This window comes from Dryobates pubescens, chromosome 22 (genome assembly GCF_014839835.1).
Source record: "Dryobates pubescens isolate bDryPub1 chromosome 22, bDryPub1.pri, whole genome shotgun sequence".
NCBI classification, from domain to species: domain Eukaryota; kingdom Metazoa; phylum Chordata; class Aves; order Piciformes; family Picidae; genus Dryobates; species Dryobates pubescens.
In genome coordinates, this window is record NC_071633.1 from 9629389 (window position 1) to 9656195 (window position 26807).

The 26807-nt window shown below is 41.1% G+C and overlaps 1 protein-coding gene across 1 annotated transcript; it reads left to right on the forward strand.

The window, feature by feature from the left end:
* Window positions 1-1743: 1743 nt before the first annotated feature.
* Window positions 1744-26104, forward strand: DKK3 (dickkopf WNT signaling pathway inhibitor 3). Its single transcript, XM_009896503.2, has 7 exons — window positions 1744-1932; window positions 3894-4031; window positions 4477-4560; window positions 19398-19490; window positions 21027-21171; window positions 23258-23414; window positions 24445-26104. The coding sequence occupies exons 1-7, from the start codon at window positions 1744-1746 to the stop codon at window positions 24686-24688; spliced, it is 1050 nt and encodes a 349-aa protein (XP_009894805.1). The 3' UTR covers window positions 24689-26104.
* Window positions 26105-26807: the final 703 nt, after the last annotated feature.

Consider the following 26807-nt stretch of genomic DNA (forward strand, 5'->3'; position numbering starts at 1 on the left):
CCAGAAAAGATGATTAATACTACAAGCTCTTTCTGAACCTTAATACTTCTGTTTCAAGATAAGAGTGTAAATCCCATTCAAATAGATGGGCCTACTTCCACCTACCTTGGTGGGAGATAATCTATCTTTAACATTTTCAGTATAGCTAAATAAAGTACTTCAGGTTGTATGCCAGTATAGTTATACAAGTGTAGGTATTTTCAAATCCTGCTGAAAGAAAAATCAAGCAGTAACTACTCTCATGTTGGCTGGATGCTCTACTATGACTTAACTGTAAATCAAAAAAGTACAGGGGTAGCAGGAGTACAGACTTCGGGATTTATAGTAACACAAGAATATTGGAATAAATATACACCCCCAAAATTTACCATGTAGCTCAATCCTTTTGTGTAGGCATTCAAGAGTGAACCAAGAAGATAAAGATTAATCATTACAAATTGTAAGTTTTAGGTGCACTACCATCTATGACAATTTCCCCTTCTTTATCTGCAACTTTCCCATTTCTATCACAACAAGTGATACTGAGGCAATGGGTGAACTGGACACCTAAGTGTAAAAGAGAGGTGGAAATGAGGAGGATGTTGCCTTAACCATTTCTCTGCAAGTACAGGATTGTTTCATGTGCCATACTTCCTGCAACATGATGGAACACACTAAAACTACTAATGCATTCCAGGCCATTCCTAACATTCTCAACTGTATAGTCCAAGATGATGACATTTAAAAAAATTCAAACTATTGTACCAATAAACTAAGATTTATGTTGTATCCACAATAAAACCATCTAGGGCACTGAACACAAGTATGACTGAGAGAATGGCTCCCTTCTGTGATCATAGAGGCCTTCCCATCTCCGCAGCTCTTTACTGCATCTCTGCTAACATTCAGAGCTGACTGAAACTGACATAGGCTGTCATTAACACTGACTTTTATATTGGTGGTTGCTGTAATTGTACACTTCCAGCTTTTTTTTGGGGATTTAAATACTTTCTGTAGAAATATTTTAGTCACTATTACCTCTCACCCAAGATCCAAAATAAAATGAGACTTATTGGTCAGTACTCTCTTGGCACAAGTGCTGCCCTAGAGCAGCAAGCTGACTGCAGCAGAGGCTGTCCATGAAATGCTTGGGGTGCAGCATGAAGAGGAAAAATACTGTGGAAACTGGGGGAGGCAAACACAGTGGTGCCGGTGCCTGATATTTTTTATAGAAATGTTGGAAGGAAACAATCAGGGAGAGTGGGCAGTGCTGGCCGGCCAGATGCAGGATGTGTTACCTCGAATACTCGGAGCTCAAAACATCTTTTGAAAATTGTCGTTTAAATGTAAAGCAAAATACATAAGGGAGATGTCAAGCAGCTCCCGCCACCCTCTTCGTTTTAAACTTGTTCCAAAAGCCAGCAGAAGGAAGGTGTCAGATCTGAGCGGGAAACTCTTACGGCTCCACTCCTTCAGCATCGCTCCCCTGACTCCCTTAGCCCCTCTCTCCTCGCTCCTTCCCTCTTCCCCGCCCCGGGCCAGACTTTCTGTCCGGTCTCAAGCGTCCTGCCGTCCTGCCTCACTCCCTCACACCCTGGGGCACCGACCTCACGGGGGCCGGGCCAGGCCAATGTGGGCCGGCGCTGCGGAGCAGGAGGGAGGCTGCGGGGCCGGGCCGGCGCTGCGGAGCCGCCCGCTCCCGCCACACCTCCTCGCTGATAGCCCGCACCTCTGAGCGGCAGCGGCGGGAGCAGCGCTGCGAGGATGCGGCGGGAAGCGGGAGCCGGTCTGGGGCGGCGATGGCTGCTGCTGGCAGCCCTGCTGTGTGCTCTTGGCTGCTCCGCGGCGGGGAGCGGAGGCCGGCGGCGGGCGGCCAGCCTAGGCGAGATGCTTCGGGAGGTGGAGGCGCTTATGGAGGACACGCAACACAAGCTGCGCAATGCGGTGCAAGAGGTGAGGGGGCGGTGGGGGGGCGCCCGGAGAAACCCAGTGGAACCCCGCGGACTGGGGTACTCCTTCCTCCCTCTCTCCCGCCCCGGTCCCGACCGCAGCGCACCTGCGGAAAGCGCTAGCTCTCAGCAGCATTGGTCGATCCCTGTCAGAGGCCGCCCTTCCACCTCCTCTGAGCGGGGGCCGGCCGGGTGCATACTGCAAGGAACGCCGGCGACCGGCCCTGCCCGCGCCCCTCCGTGAGGAACTGCTACCCCGGAGCGGGGAGCGGGAAAGCCCTTTCAGCTCGAGGTCCGCCGCCTTGAGCTGGCCAGCGCGGCCGCCCTCAGGTGGGGAGGCAGCAGGCGGGGGAAAGGGCGGGAAGATCCCTCCGCCGCCTCTGGCGATGTTTCTGCTCACGGGAGGCTTTCCTGCCCCGCTGCCTGCGCCGGCTCCGTCATCCAGTGCCCAGGGGCTGCCGGTATCCCTGCGCTCGGGATTCGCGTGTGTGTGCACTGGGGGCTGCCCTGGAAAGATGCCTTTGCAGTAGTGCCGGCAGATAGGCACAAATGCAAGCGAATTGTCTCGATCCTGAAGTGAGGAAATAACGGTACGTGGCGAGGGGAGGAGTGCAGAGCTGTTCTATTGTCTTTGTACTCCTGGAACGAGAGGTTATCCCAAACAAGGATTCAAAGGTGTAAGACAGGCCTGAAAACACGTGTGCAGATGTAATGTACTTTTTATGTAATTCCCTGTCATGATCTCAGATTGCTTGCCCAGAATCACACAGAACCAGGCACTGTCTAGACGCCGAGCCATCGTCTCCTACCGCTATCAAAAGACCTTGTTCCTTCTGTGCTGTTTTTCCTTCACATTAACAATCCTCCTTCCAAGTTCTCTCATTAAAAATACATAGTAAAAAAAAAAAAAACCAAAGTTAAAAATTAACGTTTTACTGACAGCCCCTTGGGGAAACACACCTTTGTTTACTACAGGTAATACCTCAACTCTTACTGACAGACAGCTGGACAGTTGCTGAAGTCTACCTCTGTCATCCATTTCAATTGAACTGCAAACACATTGAGGCAAACCATCTTTTTAAAGTATTCTTTACAATGCTGAAAATATGCTTACTTAAAAATGGGAATGTGGTGGAAATTTCTGCCTCTTTTCCTAAAGTAAGTTCTGGATTCAGGAGTGGTCTGTATACAGCACAAAATCTGGACTGTCAGAGCTGCATCATAGCAAATCGGTACTTCACACTTAAAAAGGTTTGCAGCTGTTGCTTAAAACAAACAGACTTGCCAGAAAGAGAAATCTTGTCTTGGGAAAAATTCTGCTGTTCAGCCTGTCTGAACTTGGGGCCTCCTTGCTCTGTTACAGCAGTTGCAAATAAGAAAGGGATGCAATTTACTGCAAGTTTGTGTGGTTTACAGGACTCATGGCCCTTTGCTGGGCTTGCTCCGTTTTCTGATTCGGAGAGCATGCCTCTGGCAAACAATGACCCTAGGAACTGAAACAGAGAATGAAAATCTGGATGTATGCACTCTGATCGGTAGGATTTCTTCTGTTGACTTCAAGAGGCTTTGGCTATGTATCTGTCCTGTCTGAATATATTTTCTTCTCTGTCAGATGGTGAAGTCTGTCTGAAGTGTTTAGTGGTTTTCTGGGAGAAGGTGAAAGCTGGCCTCTTGGCCTGTGCAGATATCACATTGTCACTAGTATTTGCACACTTCTTCCTCACAGGGACTGATGGCCTAAACACTCCAGAGCTCCAAGTTTAGCTTTTCACTGCTTTTCCAGACCATTAAAAGATCTGCTGTGGTCACTGAAACAGCTGAGTAAGCATTGCCATACAGGGGGATCTGTACTAACAGGCACCACGTAATGAATCAGGGTATTACTGAGGCCTGCACAGGAAGTGTTGCTTGTTCTCTTTTGTGTAATTGTTGCTAATTTTCAGTTGGTTTATTTAAATTTGACAGATGGAAGCTGAAGAGGAAGGAGCAAAAAAACTGTCAGAAGTAAACTTTGAAAACTTACCTCCCAACTACCATAATGAATCCAACACAGAAACCAGAATTGGTAACAAAACTGTTCAGACTCATCAAGAAATTGATAAGGTATGAGAAAACATTTATAGCAAGATGCTGGTTCTTATTTAACCTCTTCTTCATGTTTAGAGTTTGGGGTTTTATTGTTCCTTACTTGCTTGCCTAATCACCATGTAGGGGCATATGTCATAGGAGATTAATGTGAAGTAATAATCTGTTTTGAAGAAAGTGCCTGATGAAAATAGAACACAGGTACAGCTATTATGTGGGTCATGAAAGAATGGTCATCTCCTGCTCAATTAGCTTCATTATAGTGACATTTTCAATAGATAAGGAAGTAGGCTAGTCATCTACTTTCTTCCCCCAAATTAGGATTTTATAAGAGTGGCAGGAAAATGAGGAAAAACAGGAGGGAGTGAGGGTGGGTTAATTACTGCACAATGCAAGACTGAGAGTTAACTGAGGACTAATTAAAAATGTAGATTGACGTTTTGTTCTTCCTTTACTATATCAGGTTACAGATAACAAAACTGGATCAACAGTTTTTTCTGAGACAGTTATTACATCTATAAAAGATGGAGAAAACAAAAGAAATCATGTAAGTGGACACATTTTTTCCTCTTGAAAATGAAACAAATACTTTGGGTTTGTCCTTCAGAAGAAGATGACATAGTTCACCTAGCAAAATTTCTGAATGCTTTAAAACACAAAAAAAATTACACATCAGCATACAAAAATAGTTTTGCTTTTCAATTGACTTAATTCAGCAATATTATGTTATGAATTTGAAGCAGAGTTTCAGTGTTGTACTTAACTGATGTGTTTCATCTGGATGTTCAGTTTGTCAAATGTGAATGTTGCACTCGAATAGCAAAGGTAGTTACAGAGCCCTTTCTGGTGAGTGTGAGTAAATCCACGGTATAACAGTGCTTCCTATATGTTTTCTCAATGCTCTTGGGTTTCACTGAAAAATTGCTACATAGACTTCTAACACTAAATTGTCTGTAGGGAGGGGAACAATATGTGGCAGTATTTGCTTTTCAGCCTAACGTAGTGATGGACAACTGCTTGCAAAATGTCACTTTGGGGAGGAGAGGGGTGGGACAATAAATCCTCTCCCATGGAAATACAGTTGGTTAAGGATTCTCAAAACATTTTAAGAGATCAAGAATATTCTTTACCCAAGTCTTGCAAACATAGGTACATGTGCTAAACATCAGCCGTCCAGGAGAAGTTTGACACAAACCCTCGCTTAGGTTTTCTTCAGTTATAGTCTTACCAAAATAGACTTTCTTTATGCTCTTACTGCAAGAGGACTTATCAGTATTTCCTTTGATAGCTGGATGATAGGCAATCCAGATGTTTGCTTACAAGCAAACACGGTCATCATCTTCCAACCCAGTATGCAAAGGCAAACCTTTCAAACTTTTTAGTGCTGGGACACAATACAGGTGTTGTTTCATAATGTATTTGGCTTGCTTGTGGTATCTAATCATTCTTCACAGATACACAAAATAGTGCTAAGTAAGGTTTCTCCAATGAGCAAAGCTCCTCATAAACTTAATTTATCAAGCAACATTATCTGCATTTTCCTTATGGGAAGGTTGCCTCACTTAGTAAGCCAGAACTGCATCCTGAACCAATACCACTATTAGTCTTTCAGCTAAAGAATTTGAGAGCTGAGTACAACTTTTTGTTGGCTTCATGGTGGCAGTCTTTACTCAGTTATGAAGTAAGAATAATCAGAACTGAGCACTTTAACGCCTAATTATTTAAATCCTGGGGCACTTTATTCATCAATGTCCTTACTGCAGCAGCTGCTGAAACAAAACTACATTTGTTAATGTTTACTTCCCCCTCACTCTCATTTTTTGACTTTCAGCATGCCCATGGTACAAACACCTTATTCAGATGTTGCCAAGTTAGAGAAAAAGCTAGATGTGAAAGGCAACTAACAAAATATTTGATTGTTATATAAGGAGAGTGGGCAAACACGCATAGATTGTTTTGACTGAGAGTTGCCTAACAGAAGTAAATCTGAAAATACTTGAAAACTTTGATCATTAAAGAGGAATAGGAATTACTTAGGGTGCTACATGGGAGAAGAACTGTTACTGGGGTAATGGCATGAGATAGAGAACTGGTAAATTCGGGTTACATTTTGGGTTTTTGTCCAAATTAGAAAGCATTTTTGCTTACACCTGTAAACTTAAGACAAAGATACTGGGAAGATGAGTCACAGAAAACTTTGCACTGGGCCCCTAGGTCATTGGTGTATACATATATTTTCCTACTTGGTGTCATGTGACCTTGTGGGATGTCCCAGTCACTTTTCAGGCTACAGGCTTCACAGACCATTGGATGGTGGAAGAGTATTTCTGCTTCTTTGCTGCTTATTATAAATGTTAGCTACAAAGTAATCCATGTATAGGTTTTGTATTCTCCAGGCAGTTAAAAACAGAAGCCTTTTGAAATCTGGATCTCTAAATACAGCTAGTGCTGTTCTGTAACACACATTCCTAATACCCATCAGTGATTCATCCTGATGTATAGTACACTGCAACAAGAGCTTTCTATAATTCTAGCTTTATGTTTTGACAGTCATTTGAAAACGATGATGCTGATATCTTGTTCTGGGGATGGAGAATTTGGTAGCAGAGGCTGTAGGGAGCTGGCCGCTGGGAGCAGGACCGCTGTTCTAATGCCAATGCTGTAGCCTTCATACTGGTGCCTCTTTAGAACAGCGCTTCTGTTTTGATTTTCAGTCTGCCAAGTAAAAGAAATAGGTGCATGCTATCACACAAGCTCAGCTTTTATGCCTGTAAGGAAACTGAATGCTGAAAACTATAACAGTTTCATAGGTTTAGTTTATAGGCTTAGCTTATGAAAGTTAAAGATTCCCACAGCTCCTGCACTTCAGGTGCAAATTTGGGTGGTAAATACAAAAATTCATCAAACACCTCAGTCAGTTAACTACCTGCTCTGAAGTGTAAACTCTATATAATTTATTGCTGCAGTAATTGGTAAAAACTGGAACCTTACAGCCCTCAGTTCACATCTATTCTGTGAGCCAATTTGAAAGCCACTAAAATCCAGTGGAGGTTTTTCCAGTGATGTTTTTGGGCCTTGAGACATGACATTAAAGCCCCATGAACAGGCAAAGATGGTCTTACCATGAGTCTATGTTGCAATAATAAATCCATGTACTGGCTGGAATGAACTTCAGCCCTGGAGAAGCAGCTTCATGGAAAATGGCTTGTGTCTGCTTTTTTAGATCACAGTGCCTGTGCCCCTGCTATGTCCTCATGCAAGCAGGTACAAGTACACACGTGTAGTACATACAAATATACACAAGGGTTTGAAGATGTGCTATTACAGAAACAATAAGGCATAATCTTCCTCACACACATGCTTTTCCCTCTCAGTGTTTCTTCTTGGCTTTGCAGCACTAAAGAGTTCATTTTAAACTGTGTTCTTTATTGCTGAATGGCTCACTTGAAAGTATTTTGATGGACAAGAGACTATTAGTATTTTAAGTTTCCAGAAGAGGAATTGGGCTGGTTGCCATTTCTGGCAGTGCAATCCAGGTTCTTCAGAGGAGCTGCATTATTTGGAGGTGCTGCGTTATTTGGAGGTGCCACTTACATTCCCAGGCTAGCTGCCATCACTTCCTCAGATGTCAGTGAGGGCTGGCAGTCACCAGCAGAGATGTCAGGCTTTGATCCAACATTTTTGTGTCTTTAAAGAGACCAAATAAAGGCAAGAGGTAGCTGGAAATGGTTTTATGTCTGTGTAGGGCTTTATATTCACTTGCTACTGGGTTTAAGGTTCAAATATTCTATGATTTACTTCTCTGGAGAACATCAGTTAGCTTGCAAATTAAGAGTGTTTCCAGCAGTAAGATCAAATATAGAACACAGGTAAAGTATCACCAGTCTTTATTACCATATAAAAATCAAAATGTTTTCTGGCTTGTTGTCTAGCCCTGTGTAAATATTGATACGTTACTGTAACTAGTGAAAAATAAAAGGAAACCATGAAAAATAAAAGGAACTGGTAAGATTTGCTGCACAAAGATTAGTTGCAATTCTTTGTGGCTGTATTCAGAGTAGTATTTTGTGTAAGTTCTCTCATAGCATACCTAAGATTTTTATTTTTCTACATTAATTGGATAAATAAAAATAGTAACAGCTTCTCTTTAGCAAATTAGGGTGTTGGGTTTTTTTCTTTCCAGATTTTAATAGAAGCACATAAGGCTGTGTTCAATTCTCTTTCTTAAATGAGATTTTTTAAGGAGCTAGCATTTAGGGAGGGTGTACCAGGGAACAGGATGACTATCATGCATTTCTCATTTGGTTTTGGCACTATTAAAAACATTCCTTTCTTTTGCCTGACTGTGATGGTAGAGGTTTGTGAGTAAGGAAAGGTGTGATTCTGTGCAAGGTGCTTGCTTTTTCTCTGCAGGGGTAGGTGTGTATCTGTATGCACACAGCTACTAGACACCACCTTCTGCAAATACAGCATCCGGTTAGTCTGTAATAGAAACTAGGGGGAGAGGCCTCATGATACCAAGCCTTCATTTCCATGGTAAGAGGCTGCTGTTTAAATCTCTCAAGCTCTTTGCAGGGAAGACTATATCACTGTAAAACTGCTTTTGCAAGCTGATTAGCTCATAAGGACAAGTGGCTTGTGTTTGTTAGAGTAGAAAACAATGTGGAGAAAGGTGCAAAGGGAAATAGGATGGAGCCAAAGATGGGAAGAACTTTGCAATCACTATTTTGAATTGTTCTTAGTTATGTTTAGGTTATGAATGTTGTTGAGCGAGGGAAATATCCTTCTTGTTTGAAAAGCGTGGTAGAGCTTGTGCACACCCCTGACCTAACTCCATGTGCTACAAATGCTTCCTTAGTGATGCAGAAGCTAGTAAGCTGTTTCACTTAGCTCATGGATGACAGGATGCTCTTATTGCTGGTCACAATGTATCTCTTAAGACCAAAGTTTTTTACCGGTCATCTGATGTTCACTGGACTATAGCCAGAACACCTGAATGTTAGCCTCTTAGACTTAAGGAGTTTGAAAAGCATGTGTCATCTCTGATCCTTCATGAAGAAAACTTCTCCAAGGCAAGTGGGAGTCCCTCGGTAATTGCTGTCTGAGGTGTACGTCATACAGCTACATCTTTATTGACTCAATTTAGTCCATTCTGAGTTGGCTAGTTTTCTCAAAGAGAATGCTGTGAAAGAAAGTTGTGGATTCACACTGAGAATCAGTAGTAGAGAGTGTGTACAAACATTGGATGTTTTTTTAATGGTATAGTGCTACAGTGGCCATGATGTGGAGAAAAGTGAGACTTGCAGTTGCCATGGACTCAGATACCATGCTTGGTGACCCCAAATAAACAAGCAGGTGTAAACTGCTGCTAGACCTTATCATAGTGAAGAGAAGCAAGGTGCCTTTTGCTGAGATGTGAGGTAAACCAAGTAGGTGTTTTGGCTGGAAACACAACAACCAGGGGTCAGAGAACACATATTATTATTACATTTTTTTGGTCTTAAATGCCAGCTTGGATTTACAGGCAAAGAACTGACAGCAAAGGGGTTATACCTAATTAAAGGTGCCACAACCTGCTCTTGTTTGTGTCATGTGGAGTCTGAAATAATTCAGGTAACTTTAGTAAATTTACCTTGCTAGTAACAAAGAAAGAAATTAGAGTGATTAGAATTTCCTGTTGGTCTAGCCCAGTGTAAATTTTTTTCTGTCAAGTTAGGCAAACAAAATTGTGCAGTACTAATTGATACTCTCAAAGTAACATTCTTCATTAGTAATTCAGGTCTGTGCCTGTGTTTAGAAGTAATTTAAAGTTTGCCAGATCCTCATGTGCTACAATATATTTTCATTCCAATTAAACTAAAAAAATAGTATTTTTTACATAAAATCAAGCTGCCTGAAGAGCTGTCTCACCATTTTTATCTATCTGGACAGTTATCCTTTGTGTCGCTAGATAGTAAAGGGAGAAAGATTTTCTTGGAAATCATCTCTCCTTGCCAAAAATAAGCTACAGTTGTAATACAGTCGCAGTGTCTAGAATTGATTCAGTGTTCTAGGTGACTGAGTTACTAAAAACACAACAGTGAACCCGTAACAGTAAACAGTTTATCTCCAGGAGGCTACAAAACAGACTTTCTCTCATACTCACTGCCCACTCACTGCTTCATTAATGTCCATTTAAGACCCATGCACCACTTCTAAAGCTTACAACATTCTTGTTAGTTGTGGAAATTCTGAATGTTTTCATGTGTGGGGAGTTATGGATCACACTCAGTTATCTGCTGCTTTCTTGTTTACACATTGGTTAGTACAACCCTTCTGCAAACAAGCTGTGGAAAGGAGTAATGTAAATCAAGGAGCAGTTGTTTACCTTTCCTCTGCTTTGAGTTCAGTCTTCTTGCACATAAAATGCTGAATTTAGGGAACCAAGCTTGTCCAGATGTCCTCTATATATCTAAGATGTAGAGAGACAGAAAAACAAATCACCATGAATGCTTTTAGTTTCTGCCTCACCTATTTATCCTAAGAGAAATTAAATGTTTTGGGTTTTTTAATCTTCTCTGTAAGGTAACAGATAAAGTCAGGAGAATGAATCCTGTGTGCAGGTTGGTGACAATTTTGTGATCTGCTGATGCCTCATAAGAGAGCACAGTATGGACTGCCTTTAGACAGCAGTGAGAGTGCATCAGCAATGTTTACTCCACTCGGACCCATGTAGCAAAATTAATCACATGACAGGAAAAGCATTAAGGCAAAAGAGACTTAGAGACTTTTTTTCCCCACTGGTTTTGATGACATGGCTTCATCCATTTGTTCCAGTAGATACTTAGTTGAGATTGTAGCTGAAACTATGTTGTCTAATAAAGCAGTAAGCCTTAGCTGGTAGGGTAACACACATGCAGCACAAGCTTTAGGAAATACAGGCTGCAAGTGCTGGATGCAAAACATCTTTTTGAAAACATCAGCAGCGTTTTTAAAAACAGGCAAGATTTGGCAAATGTGAGAAAAAGAAGCACTGTTAAATGGTGGCTTTAAACCTATCCCCCGAGAAACTCATTTCTGTGTCAGCTAAGTAAGTCTCACATTGTTCTTCCTCCCATCTGATTCAGAAATAACATTTTGCTATCTTTGCTGGTGTGAGTATCTGGCTGACCTTTAGAGGGACTGAATCATGTGGATGGTTAGCACTGAGGAATACCACACCAGTGCATGTGTTAGGTGTCAAGTCATGGTTGTTCACCACTACAGCATACAGAGAGAACCTCCCTCCAGCTCTCCTACCTGTCCCAATTCTTACCTTAATAACAAGTCCACTTCTCCCTTCCAATTAGTAGTGTATTGTAATACAGCATAATTGGTAAAAGGATATGCAGGGTGGGATGGAAATTTCAGATTTGGAAGTGACTCAGAGCTTGTTCTGAGCATTTCCTTTACATGAGGAATCCCTCAGACATGTTCCCTTGGAAGTAAACTCATCCCAGGGGAAGGCAGAAGCAGCTTATTGCATGTAGAAATGTTGACATTACAGTGTCAGGCAAAGGGCAACCTGAGAGGTTTTTCTGTGCCAGATATTTCATATCCATCAGCAATGGGAAGTTTTGGTTCCCCACTAGGTGTTTGTCTTGGACTTCATACATGGTAAAAATGTGTGATATATTCACATTCTTATGCTCTTTTTGGAGAGATGTAAAGAGTGTGCTCAGGACTGTCTGTCATTGGAGTTTGTTTAGGAATGACTGTTCATGAGCAGTCATCATCTCATGGTGTTGATGTCCACCAGACATATTATTTCAGACCGAGAATTAAGGGGGGGGGGAAAGGCTCTTTTGTAATCCTACTCAAATAGCTCAAAGAGGAGGTCTGGGAGAAGCCTCAAAAAGCATTACAACCCAGATGCCTACTCTATGCTTAGGCAGACATTCATCTCATCTGTCCTCAAAAGCCTCAAGTGCTGGAAACAATTTATTCCAACGCTTTCCTATGCTCACTCTAAAGCCTCTATTACTGTAATTTAAACCCCTTCTTCTTCCATCTACAGCTCATGGAAAATAAATTATTCCCTTTCCTGTACAGGAACAGCAGAGTCCACACTGTCAACTCTGCTGTAGATTTAATTTTTACCCATGTATTTCCATTCATGATCATTGACTGTTACCTACCTCAAATACAGTAAATAAGTCTGCTGAAACTTTAAACTAAAAAAAAAAAAAAGAAAAAGGATATGAAATAAGAATAAAGCAGGTAAGATTCAGGGTTTGAAACAAATTTGGTGCAGGTTGGTGTCTTATTCTCAGTGTGCTACTCTTAATTTGGTGATTAAAATTAGCAAGCAGCTATTAAGTACAAAAATGTTATTGTGAATTGTTTTCCTCTTTGCACAGCTGTTTCACATCCTTGCTTTGTACAGTTTCTCTGGATAGCTTTGCTTTTATAAATTTTCAAAATTTACATAGTTTGGTAGTGAATCATGGAATCTTTGTAGCTCTGTAACTTTGCAGTGACAAGAGATGCCTGCAGTAAAATTCAGGACTGAGTGTATAGCATGGCACCAAGTTTCCTTGAAGTCTAAGGGAAGATTTTGCTGTCAGAACTCCTACCACCCTGGTGTACCTGTGGTACACCTGAGAAGCAGGAGACAGGAAGATAAAGTTATGTTACAACCTGTCCTGCCTGCAAATATGTGGGATGAGAAGAGACTTCTGCTATTACAAACAGCCACTGCAGTGCATAGCCCCATATGTATATGGCTGTATACATATATATATATGCATATACACAGACCTTTGGTCCTTTCTTGAGGTGAGGTGAAAGTTCTTCACTGAGAGAGTTGTTAGCCACTGGAATGTGCTGTCCAGGGAGGTGGTGGAGTCACCATCACTTGAGGTGTTCAAGAGGGGATTGGATGTGGCACTTGGTGCCATGGTTTAGTCATGGGGTCTGTGGTGACAGGTTGGACTTGATGATCTTTGAGGTCTCTTCCAACCTTGGTGATACCGTGAAGATAGAGATACTGTGAATAGATCTTAAGTTTCCAGGCTAAGTTAATGACCCACCACATTATCATCTGTGGGGGTTTTCTACCAAATTTGCACAGTTCTTCTGGTGTGTGTCCTCTGATCCATTGCAAAATAGATTGAAATAAGTACTTGCACTGTTGTTTTCTTCTCAGCAGCATGTGCAGAGGCTGTAGTCTTGCCAGGAACAGATTATTACATTGCTTCCTGAGAAAAAGAGGGGGTGAGGGAAGAAAAGTGACTCTTCTGCAGAGAGACCTGCCATGAAGTTATTACATGACATACAAGGATTTTGACCATGCATGAACAGAACATGATCTGATGGAGCGTCTAAGCATCATTTTTCTCATTGTCCTAAGACATTTGTCAGGATTATGTAATTTATATTTTTTTGCTTTTGTGTGTAGTTTCCTCTTTACCTGATGTCTCAGTTCCTTGAAGCTGTGGATAATATGGTGTTTCATTTATTCCTTTTTTGACCTGGGACATTAATTGTGTAGGAATCTAATCAGTGACAGGATTGCTACATTTATGGTGAGCATAATCAGATGCTGTAGAAAGGGGTGGACTTCTTGCTCTAGTTTTGGTGGTGAGCAGTTTATTGGGTATCTGCAACCGCCTCAATTAATTCCCCAGGCTTTCTGACAGCATGTTAAGGCTAACACAACGATGTTCCTTTTGGTACCTAAAGCCAAGCTGAGGTGCCTTTGGGCCATCTTCAGTTATGTCATGTAGACATATTTTGCATTCATTCATATTGCAGCATGTGAAGAGCCAGAAATGAAGTTTTTCCAATTAAAATGGTTCTGTTTTTTGACAGAAGAAAAGGAAACTGATGAGTTGAACTATGGAGAAGTTCAAGATAAAACTGAAGGAGTCACTTGTTTTCTTGTTTATTATTTTTGGGCTTAGAAGTCACATTCCTGTTGAACAGCCACACAAGTAGCAGACTTTTCGACATAGCACTGTGACTAATACCATAGTTAGCAAGTTACATGTCTGCTCTTTTTAATACATCTTTTATTAACAGTTGTTGTTTTTATGAGTACTGTGCACTTAGCAGAATAGCAATAAGAGGTTTGGTCTGCTGGAAAGTATTGCAGAGGTTTTGAGGTATTTCAAGGCAAATTAATTCATATCTCATTAAAGATAAATGCATTATGTGCCCTGTCTAGACAACTAGCAGACTAGGAACTGGAAGGCTACAGCAATTCAAACTGTGGTAGTAGTTTCCATCAAACAATATTCCATTCTGTGTAATTCTGCCATTTTTCTAATACATGTAGGACAGGCAGGATATAAAGTAGTTCTAATGCTTTTTTTCCTTACTACTCAGCAGTTTTTGCCATCTGCTGCAGTAATGGAGATCAGCCCTATGTGAAATTAAAACAAAACCTAGAAGGGAATATGCAATCGCAGAAGCAAATATTAACTCTTGGAAGTGCTGATTGCTAAGAAATGTCAGTTTCAGTGTGAACAAGTGGTTTCACTACAGCACTTCAGCTATGGCTGAAATAATCATTGTCTCACAGATGCAGCTAGGTGAGCTCTGGAACTGTCTGGGAAGGAGCTGTAGCTACCACTTATGGATGTCAACACTGAGTTTTATCTGAGTTGCAGGGTTTTGAAAGGCAATTTCTTTGACAGGAGGTTCTAGGAAAAGGGACTTTTGTTCAGAGAAGCTGTTGAGGCATAGTTGGCCCAGCAGACTGAGAGAGGTGCCCCCATGCATTTCCAAGGTTGTTATTAAAAATCATTTTCTGTTTGTTGCACTAGTTTCAGAGAGGTGAGGAAGTTTTGCCAGCAGCAATTGAAATTGGTAATTTTTTTTTTCTCTACACTATAGCTTGTCAACTTGGAAGCCATGGAGGGTTAGGGATGAACACTTTGGAATGGCAGTTTTGGCTCACCCTGCTGCACAGGCAGTGCAAAGGCAAAGGCCTGTAGTCACCAACTGCAACTGGATCAGAATAAGCCAGCAAACTAGGACATACAGTTTACACAAGGAGTGGTTCTCTCATTTGAATCCTTCTTACTGTTCTCAGGTCAGAGCAGTCAGGGACCTTGGCAGGCAACTGCTATGGAATTTCTCCACTACAGCTGCCTTTTACCCATGGAGACATTTTCTTCTCCATATAGCCACTAAGCCCTACCTTAGTATTCAGTGTCTGACTTTGATAAAGCTAATTTCACTAATTTCTTGGGTTCTAAACTAAAGTGTAAAGAGCCTAGAAGGAAAGGAAAGCTCATTCCCTGAGAAATACTGGTTGAAGATATGAATAGCAATGAGACAGTTTTGTTTAGAAGGGTCTTTGAAGGAGTTTTTGAGAATGTGAAAGGAAGGCTGAGTATGAGTGGGGAGAGAGAATAGACAAATACCAATTTTCAATTTAAAAATCAGCTATTCTATTTCAAAAGTCAGACAGCATCAGAACAGACTTGAGAATATTTTCTAGTCTAAACTTGGGGTGTTAAAGAAAAAAGTAAAGCAAAATGAGCATGATTTCAGTACATAATATATCACCAGCAAAGCAGGGCATTTGAAATACTTGCCATGATGAGGCACAGAAACCAGATAAACACTCCTAATGAATGTGTGTTTCTGTGTGAAAGTTGGCTAATTCTGGCCTTGTGCTTCTGCTTTCTTAATGAACCAAGACATTGTTTACTTCTCTATATCCTTACTGTGTTACATCAGCAGAGGATAATGTGGTCCACAGCACAGTTGGCTACACTCTACCAGCCAAGTCAAGCCTGCCAAAAAAGCCTATAGCACCTTCTAGGCAACAAGTGTTGTTGGGTAGAGTGTGAAGATTGTTTTGTCACATCACAAGAAATCTTTTTACCTTCTATGCCTTTCCATGTCTCTGTAAACACTCAGCCTGAAGGAAAGCACTCTTGTCAAGACCTGTTACACCAGTTCTGACCTATACACTCCTGCCCCATCTTGTGCATGTTTCCCTGGCAGCAGTGGCACTGCTGGACTTCACTGGCACTAACATCAGTTTGCTAGTTTTTCTTTCATTCTCAAGTAGCAAGAGTAGCCATTCTTTGGGAGAGCAAATAATGACTTGGTACAGTCTGGAAAGGCAAGAAAATGGAAGTGTCTTTCAGCAGCAGTTGTTCTAGGGTCTTAAAATACAGGAAAACTTTTCCATGAGTTTCAGTGTTTTGTTGGGTTTTTTTCCCCCTGTTGGTTTTGGAACAGAGCCTAACCCTCAAATTGCTTTCAGGTGTTGCAGGATATTCACTGCAGAGTACAGTATTATAATAAGAGCCCACAGGATGCTGAGCGTATACTTACAGGTACTTAGCATGCTCTTCTCCATCCTGGCTTCTGCTGTTTGTGGGTCCTAGTATAGCCACTAATAACCAGACAATCCTGCTTTCACATTGCATTATTTTTTAGCACTTCTCAAACTGCATATTGTTTTGCAGCTACATTAAATCAATTGGTATAACAGCATAATGGATTTCAGAGATGTACACCACTGCAAGCATAGACAACTCGTTAAGCTGTCTGCTCAACTTCTATGCTCTGCTGCATGTGAGAAGGCAGCACTCCCTCTCCTCAGTTTACACACTATTGCTCTTGCAAAGACAAAATATTCTGAGAAATAACTTAGTTGCAGAATTCCAGAAGAAAATTAATAGTTCCCAATGCATTGCAGCTGATGAAGATATTTAGGTTTGTTCCTTGCCCAGCAACAATTGTATCTCAAGGCAACCTGATTAGAAAAGGTCTGTAGCCTGATTAAGGGGGGGGTAAGGGGGGTGGGGGTGGGGTAAGGGGTAGGGGGAAGTTACACATCTGCATGTATAAATATTACTGAGTTCTGAACTGACTGTGGATTATAATACCTGGGTGAAGGAGTTTGGTTTGGAGTGTGGCACAAAATTTCACAGAGAGAATATGAAAGGAAGTTTTTTTCCATGCCAGGAAAGAAAACCATGAAAGGAATTTTTTCCCCAACTGAAAACCATCATAAAAGTGGAAGTCTGAACTGGTAGGATGTAATTCACTAAGAGGGGAAAGAAGGTTTTTTGGTGGGGGACTTAAGAGAATGCAGTGACTGGAGTATTGCAACTTTGGTGGTAGGTGGGTTTTGAGTTAGAAAGTGAGTTATTCCATGAACTTAAAAACAATTATGGCAAGATTTCTCTTCTGTGGAAAATGACAATGGGAAAAACTGACTACACTGAAACCTGGCTGCTTGCCTGAAAGAGAATGGAACAGAAATGAAATAGTATCATTTTTTTCTGATTATGGTTTATACAGCAGGATTCATGAAAGAAGCTGACAAAGCCACAGACAGAAAATTGTCCAGAAAGAGCATAGCTGCTGGAGAGAAGTGGCTAACTGCTAACTTGGAACCACAAAACCTCAAACATACTATAGAACATTTGGATTTTGACCCACCTGATTATGCAGCAAACAAGCAGAACACACACTGTTCTGGGTTAGTTTATCACTGCCTAAGCCAGACAATACTAATGCCTGCAAAGAGAGGAAATGACTGTTGCTTAATTATAAGCATAGAACCTAAATATCAAGTCACTGACTTGAAAAGAATCAGGCCCTAGACTGTATTAAGCTTCTGTTCTGTGTTCTGGCTAATCCAGCTCTTTGAAAATGTCTCAGAGGGCTAAAATGAGTAATTTAGGTGAGGCACTGCCCTTCATGCAGAGCAGCCTTGTCTCACAAAAGCCAAGAAGCTTCCATGAGGTCTAAACTAGAGAAGATCTGAAGACAGTTTAGCTGTTTTGTTGTAATGTTTTCCTCTTTCAGTGATTATAGCAATTTAAAAGCTTCATTTAAACTTCCTGCTGAGCTAATTTTCAGCCTACATGAAACTCAAACCCCACTTTGAATGGAGTGGAAGAAGTCAGCAGTTTGTGGAGAAATGATCTAAAAAAGTAGAAATAGAAAATTCATGGAATCATAGAATAGTTTGGGTTGGAGGGACATTAAAACCTTAGTGGAAAATTTCAATAAACACTACACAGATGACAGTTGATCTGCTCCAGCAAGTGAGATTAATGTCTGCCAAGGAGCAGCCAACTAGATTCTTCAAATAAATCAGAGATTTTTCTTGTGGTTTTTTTTGTTGTTTGGTTGTTTTGCCTTTTTTAAAAGCTGGCTAATCAGCCTTACAGTGGTACAAACCAGTGATGGAGTACAGATGACACAGAATGATGTTATGACTTCTTCTTCTGTTGGTTTGATTGTTTCCAGCCTGGAGAAAACATGTTTTAGAGAAGAGGGTTAACCACTCAATCTTTAAGATGGGTAGAGAAAACACCCCCTCCCTGTGAACCAGACACTTGAGGGGTACACAAACATATATATATACCTTGCTTTGTGTTAAGAGTTTCTTCCTCACTGCCATACTGTGGGGGTGTATTCTGGGAAGGATATCTGATCAGTTTGTATGTTCATGGTGCAACATGAATGAAAGGTGAGCCATCTCTACCAGAGTGCTTGTGCAGCCTCTGCCTGAAGAAACTTTAGTCTGAGTTTGTGACTCAGATGAAGACTCAGTGTCCCTTTCACATGAACATTTTTATTATGACTGTGAAATGATTCCAGGTTTAAAAAGCTAAAGGTGCTCAAGGGCCTTGCTAGCCTGAGGCCTACTCTAGCATCTTAGCTGGGTGGCATGAGGAAACTATGAGGCTTTTCTTCCTTTCTCTAGGATGTGTGTGGCTCTTTAGTCCTTGTCAATCTTAAATTGGTGTTCAAACATGTCTGCTGAACACTGCTGGTTTAGGGAAGCTAACCATGCTGTGGAGTTTCTGTGGTCAGCACTAATGCTGCTGGGGAAGAGGAGGGAAGACGGTAACAAAGCTACCTGGCCTGGGATCAAGAGAGCTGTTGCAGAATGGTCTCCCACAGAGCATAAAGATACTCTTGGCTGCTGCAGCTGCTGTAGCATAGGATTTCTCCTTTGGTCTTGACCCCCATCTGAAAAACAGAAGTAATGAATCATACTTGTACTCTAATACAAGTAGAATAGATTTAATACAAATATCCTCAGGTCTCCTCCACCCCCTAAAAAAAAAGAGCCCCACCACAACAACATAAAAACCAAAACAACCCAAACCCTGCAGAATAAGAGCACTTATTTTCTTAATTGCTGATATTAATATTTATACAAGAAGTGGAGCCACGTAACACTCTGAGGCCACAGTATTTAGGTATGGCAGGAGATAGCATTGTTCTGTTACAGCACCAAGGTTGTATGAAGAAAGGAAGCAAACTTTTTTGCTTGGTTCCCAAACAAATAGAATCAATCACAACTGTCTGCTATTTCATATGAGGTATGGATTTCTGTCACACAGGGGCTAGTTACACTTTAATCCTTTTCTTCAGGAGTGTATTATTGATGAAGACTGTGAAACGGGGAAATATTGCCAGTTCTCCACCTTTGAATACACGTGCCAGCTCTGTAAGACCCAGCATATGGTAAGTTCTGAACCAGAAATAACTTTGTGTGCTCTTTAGAAACTCAGTGTATAAATTATTGTTGCTAATGTCTGCAAGTAGAAACTGATAGAAAACAAGATACAGAGTTTTCTGCATGAGGTTCACAACTGGTTGTTTAGAGTGTCCTGTGTTGTTGGGTATTTCTTCCTGTTAACACACCTGAGTTTCAAGGTTTCTGTTCTCAGATGCTTTGAAACCTGCCCTCTGTTGGTCTTTTCCAGCTCTTGACTCACAGAGAATTGCAGTGGCCTGAAGCCTAATTTCATGCCTTCACTGACAGCCTGAACAACACTGTAGCACCATTGTTACTGTAGGCTATCCTCCTACGTGGATCACTTACGTTATTTGATTCTGTGGATCTCAGGAGGCAGTACATTTCTGTCCTTTGAGCTAAGATAATGTTCTTGCCAGCAGTTTTGGTTAGATTACCTTCTGTAGGTAACAGGTGCATAAGAAGTTCAGTTTTTTTCTGTGGTGGAAAAAGCAGACTGTCAAAAAGGCCATTTATCTGTTCATTTTCACCTAAGTTCTGCTGATGGCCCCTTGTGAAACAAATACTCTCAAAGCATTTGTAGACAGTTAAGTCTACAAGATGGTGGGATCAGTTCCCTAACTTAGAACCCCCACAATTACAAACTATTTTAATTAGTAGGTCTTAATAGTCCTGCTTAGCATAGTCCTGCTTCTGGCCCTCTGTTCAGCACTTCCTCTGGGATCCACTGGAAAAGAAATTCTGATTTTGTATGAGTGCCCAGGCAGGACTTTACACAGACAGAAAAAAGCTGTTAGAGTGCTCACCTAGTAGCAGTCTTCTGAGATATTTATCAAGCTACCTAAAAACCCCAACAAAGTGATGTAGCACATTTATTAGGTTGATCTATTAGGTGTATAGTTGAAACACTGGGACAGTGGTCATAGAGAGCTGGCTTTAGCTGGAGATTTGCTTTTCTGATTTGCAAGGATAATTTTTTTTTCCCCCAAAGAGTGTTTTTTTCAAAGATTCTTAGTTACAGACGAGGCCTCATTCCAATTGCAACTGAAAATTGGATTTTAGTAAGAATTCTTTAGCTCTGCTCTTTGAAAGCAATCCTTCTGAACAAGTTGTAAGTTCCTGAATGAATTCAACAATAGAAAACAATCAGGAATTTTCCATTGATAATGTTCCAATTTTATTTTTTTTCCCCCTTGACTGCAAAGGCTGCCCTGAAACCCATATTACACTGGAAGATGCCTGCCTGCTGCTCAATTGTGATGTAAAAGCTAACATAAAATTTCAGGGTTTGTGAGATTGTAAGTATGATGGCATAGAAGGAGTGCTGTTACTGACAAGCAGTCCACGTGTGCTTGAAGTTGAGGAGCTAAGCCGGTCTGAATAGCAGCAATATGACATGCATATGTTTAAAGTGCATACATGCAGCTGTCTTCAGCACCAGGGTCTAATTCTGTTTGGCTGTCTGTTGTCATGCAATTAGCGCTAGAGTGACAGTACTGTCACACGCTTTTTCCATGTGCCAGCCCTGCTCACGGGATGTTGAATGCTGTGGAGAGCAGCTGTGCGTTTGGGGCAAGTGCAGGAAATCCACTTCAAAAGGAGAGAATGGCACCATTTGTGAGAACCAGCACGACTGCAACCCTGGAACGTGCTGTGCTTTTCAGAAAGGTACAGAGGTTTTGCTTTTCATCCTGTTCATTTTACAGCACAGGAGTGTCAAGATTTAGCTCTTTTGCCCAGGTGAAGTGGTTAAATCTCTGCGGAATCAACAGGTCCTTCTCCCTTGGCCTGTGGAGTGCACTGTGTTAACTTCATTATAAAGTATCAGTAGAGCTAGGAGTGAGAAACAGCCTAACAGAGGTGCACAATGATGAAAGAAAAACCTATTGCTTACTAGATGAGACCAGCATGAGAAGCATAGAAATCTGCTGTTTCTAAAAGACAGTCTTGCACATTGAAAAGCCTCAGAGCTGTGTGTCAGATTCTAACCCAACAGAACAAAAATAAGAGATTTTTAAAAGTACAAAAGGAATTAGTGAGATACTGACAGTGGCTTTCCCTTCATATCAGCAAACAGACCATCAGAGTCAGATTACAGATGCATTTCATACTCTTGAGTTTTATATGAGCCTTCCAGGCACCATGCTATGCAATACTGACTGGACACAGAGGGATGATGTTCCAGGTTATGTTGTCAGTCTACATAGCAATGTGAAAATGGATTTACAGAAGGGAGGAGATGGTGTCAGGCCTGTTAATGCTGCCTGGTCAGGGCCCAGCTTCTACTGTTTCTACTCTCTCTTTCCTCACTGCTTTGATCATAGTTTGCCTTAATTTTGTAGTGACAAGGTACAATTCCAACTATCTTTCTACACCAAGTAGCTACTTCTCTAGAGAGGGTTTTCCTGGCTCTTGCTTTGAACAAGAGATGGCCTTGTATCTTCACTGATAGTTGAGTTGCCTGTCCTGCCTCCCACCTGCTGATGGATTAGGCTACTAGGGCATTTCAGAAAAACAAAGGAGAAAGCTCAAACACCATTTAAAGGCACGTGGGTCTGCTCAGCTTTTCCTTGTCAATATAGAGTATATACCAGACTTCTGATGTGAAGTTCAATTTCAGCAAGTTTGTTAGAGCACTTTTATTCTCCTCTCCACCAGGTTTCTGCCTAAAGCATTTACAGACTTTGCCAAGCTCTACCAAGAAAATTTTTTTTGTACTCTGATTCTCAAATTAGATGAAGAGAGCACTTTGAGTAAATGCCTTTTACCATGAAGGACTTTGAAACTCTCTGCTGCAGACTCAAGTAAATCAGTAGTATGTGTCCATTGGCGTTAGTAGCACTAAGTCTACTGTGAGGGTAACACTGCTTCTGTAGCGCAGTTTTTTTATGGGATCCAAAAAAGCTGTGACTTCATGATGATTTTTTCAGCTGCATAAGGCATTCACATTAATTTGAGTGTAAGTTAGTGCTTGGCTTGAAATGGAATTTACTACAAACCTGTAACTCAGGAAGGAACAATACAACAGGTGAGAATATGGACTGAAATTGATGGAACACCATTATTAAAACTTCAAATGGAGCTGTCAATCGCAATGGATTTTTGTTCTCAAGTTGTCTGCTTTAGCGATGCTTCAGGATTTTTCAGGTTAGGCCTAAGCTCAAGGCCTTTATTAATCTCTAGAGTATTGCAAAAGGCTGTCCTAATAAAGATTGGACTGTCTTTACAGTATATTTTTTACATAAAAACATAGCAACCTATGGAGCCTCTGCTGCTTAAGATACAATGTTTTGGAATGAGGACCTGCTAAGTTATATACCTACATTAAAACATTTGTATTCACACACACGGAGATATATTTTGACCAAACCTATTCTAAAAACTTAAATTCTGAACTTGCCACATATTCTATTCTGCTCTACCACACACACACACACAAAAAGAAAAAGCAAAAAGAGGTGAGTGAAGATGAGGAGGAAGGGAGGTTTGATAGAACAGCCTTCCAAAGCTCCAAGGCAAGGGAGTAATGCAGTACTCTGTACTGGCAATAGTCACTTTGTGAACAAGCGTGAATATCAAATGTCTTACTCCCACCTAGTGGAAATAACATTGTTATGTCTTCCTAATGTGTAAGGGATCTTAAAAAGAGGTCAAGTCTGTCTTTTTGTATCTTTGTAGACTTGTAAGATTAGGTTACCTCAGTCCAACAGACAGTTAACAACTTCTTATAACATTAATTTACTCTGGAATGCAGAATTACTGTTTCCTGTGTGCACTCCATTACCTGAAGAAGGTGAACCCTGCCATGATCCTTCAAACAGACTTCTTAACCTGATCACCTGGGATCTAGAACCTGATGGAGTACTTGAAAGATGCCCATGTGCAAGTGGCTTGATCTGCCAAGCTAAGAGGTAAAGATCAAAGCTGTAGCTCTGTTTAGGGTTAACACAAATACAGTAATACATGCAGTGCATAGCACTTGCCATACTGTCACATGGACAGTAAGATAAAGCTGTTCTGTTAATTTGTGTGGTGAACTTGGAAGATTCAGGTAACCTCTTTTAGTAAAAGAAACAGCCTACCTCTGCCTGGATAAATATTACTAGTGAGTGATAAATACTGAAACAATCAGATTAAATCCTACAGAATATGGGAATACTCTGACCACGAATGGAAGCCTTAGAACTTCTAGAAAGCAAAACACTCAAGAATTCAAAATGTACACAAAAGCTTCAGGAACATCTTTATTTACCCTTTGTTTCCAGTTAAAGAGGCTGCAGCTTTAAGCAGTGCCTGCCACAAGACTGTCATAGGGACCAGTAGCCTTTTCTGTCCCATGCAGTGCAGAGAGACAGCAAATGGACCCTGCTCAAGTTCTATTTCCCTGCCATCCGTCAGCAAATATAAATCATTATTGTTCCCTTTGAAAGTTCCTACCACACCTGGGATGCTGGTCTGCAAGCCACTGAAGCTACTTTGCAAAACAAAGACAGCAGCAAGTACAGCTAATTACCTGATCCTGGTTAGAATCAAATATGTAATGCTCAGTTTTCTCAACTCTATGGCTTGATAGCAAGCATTTTCCTGCAGTCCTTTCAAGCTGAAACATCATGCACTTCTTAACTTGGTGCTATGATGGGAACAGAAAGGACTAGTCATGATTTCTGGTAGTGGAAAGGCCAGACTGAGCTGTGGTCCACTGCCACCTTGTGTCCAGTATCAAACTTTTTGGTATTACTTTCTTTGTTCTAGCTCTGTATGTGGAAGTCTCATCTTTAACTCCTCATGTAACAATCAGATGCTTATGAAGTCAGCTAAGGTAGATGAGGCAGTATCATGCATTCAACATGCTTTCATGTTGGAAGGGAACAAAGATTTCTGTTAAGGAACTAGCAAAAGAACACGAGATCTGCTGTATGACCAGCTGTCTTTTTCCAACAGCTACAGCACTACATCCGTGTGTGAACTGTCTGGTAATGACACAGGGAATAATGAAAAAGAAGATCCCTTAATCATGGAGGAAATGCCATTTCTCAGCTTGATGCCCAGAGATATTCTTTCTGATTATGAAGAGAGCAGCGTCATCCAGGAAGTGCGCAAAGAGTTAGAGAGTCTGGAGGACCAAGCAGCCTTGAAGCCTGAGCCCGAGTCAGCTCATGACCTGTTTTTGGGAGATGAAATTTAAAGTCCAACCGACAGACAATTCAGTTATTTCTAGAAATTCTGTCAGTGTCTTGCTTCTATAAACCCTAAACACATACTGCTGGATAGAAGTGCAATAAATGGTCTGCAATGCGCATCCTTTACTGTGCACCAAACCTGCATGTTCTAATTATTGAATTAATTTAATCCTTGGACCAAACCTTATGTCAAACAAAAATGAGAAACATATAGATTGGTATTTTACCCTTGTACTTAAATAAACTTATCAGTGCTGGTGTGCATTCAAGAATACATACAAGCATAAGTAATCTTAAGTTACTAGTGACTGTAGGAGTGACTTTTATCTACAGTAAGAATGATTGCTTTGGAGTGGTTTAGTCACTGATTTTAAGCAGTTTTAATTTTTTTATTTAAAAAATACAATTGATGAAGGTGATTCTGGATGTCATGTGCCCTCGGTTTAGTTGAATATACCCCAAGCTTCTTTTCAGGGGTGCACAATGGATGCCATCTGTCCTGCAACAGTTGCACTGCAGTGCGAGTGTTATACTTTCATATACAAGGGTTGCTGACCTCCCTTACTACATAAAGAGCATACCAAAACCACCACCTACAACCTTTTCCATGCAATTAACTGGCCACCACATTAACAAATACTATGTACATTCATGTATAGATGTAACACATAGGGTGGGAACTTTCCACTTGACTCTTTTGGGCTCTGTCTCAAGAGCAAAATAGGGGATTTGAAATTGCAGAAGAGAGAGGTAACTAGGCTGAATGCAGAGAATACAGATTCTCTATTGTGCACTGTGTGTGAAGTTATCAGTACACAGCTGCAGCTGCAGTGACAAGGCTGTGCCTAAGCTAGAGCCAAACACAGTGCCACAGGTTTGGCAGTATTCTGCATTGCATGGACACACGTGCCTGGGTAACAGCAGTTAAAGGGTCTGCTGACCATTCCATCATCACCTGCCTGTTCTGAGGGAGGCAGTGGACAGAAATCTATTACTTCACTTTAGCAGTAACACAACCTAAAGATCTTGTATTTAGAGATGTGTGCATCTCCTACTTGATTTTATTACATACAAAGCAAATTCTTTATGGTTTGTGCTTTTAATACCCTTTACAGGCATAAATCCGTGCATGTTACCCAATGTGATTATCACTACATTTTCAGAGGTTGGTGATTTAAGAAATCAATAGCAAGCCAGGAGTAAAATCCAATCCATCACAGTTCCCAGCTGCCTCAGTTTGCTACAATGGTTCTTACATCATTAATGTTTTTTTTGGAGAGGTGTAGATTTCACCATCTGTTACTGCACATGGTAAAACATTACACAAGGTTCCTGCCAAGTAACTGTGTAGAGCTTCTTCCCAAGTAATCCCTAATGCTTATGTCAAATTTGGAACAGTAAGCACCAGTAACTTAACAAGAGCAGCTCTGCTACTAGCTTACGAGTCTTTACCACTTACAAGTCCAAGAAAGCTTTTCAACAAATTCCTTGGGTACTGTAATTTTTTTTACTAACAATTATCATCGTTAACAGGAAGGGTATTTCATCATAACAATCTCTTAGTGTCCTATTTCAGGACAGCATTGTTCTCCCTTCATGTTTATTGATGCCTCAAGCCCTGAAAGATCAAGTATTAGTATTCATCAGAAGTTCAGGAAGATTTCTGCTGACCTAAGCAGATTAGAAATTCAAGGCTTTTCGCTTGAAATGCCCATGATCAAACACAAAAATGTTTGAAACTATGGGAATATAAAGCAGATGCTGCAAAGTGCCTCCTAGAATAGAGAGTTTATTCCAGTGCACTTCAGTGGAAGGAAGTGTTATCTCTGGACAGGAAATCATTAAAAGGATACCCCCCAGTCCTCTCCAGATTTCTGCCAAGACTCACAGGTTTAAAGTTAACTTCCTCAAAAAAGTTCTCAATAGAAGTTTCCCCAGTAGAGCTAAATACAGCAAGCCAGTTTTGGAATTCTTTTCCCAATCACATTGTATTCCTTCTCTACATTTTTGCCTCTCCAACTGTCTGAATTTGAAGAAAATTCATTACTCATTTGATAGTTATTTTTCTCTCTCTTCCAAAACCTGCATGGATCCTTCAGCAGTCTGTACACAGAAGTAAATGGT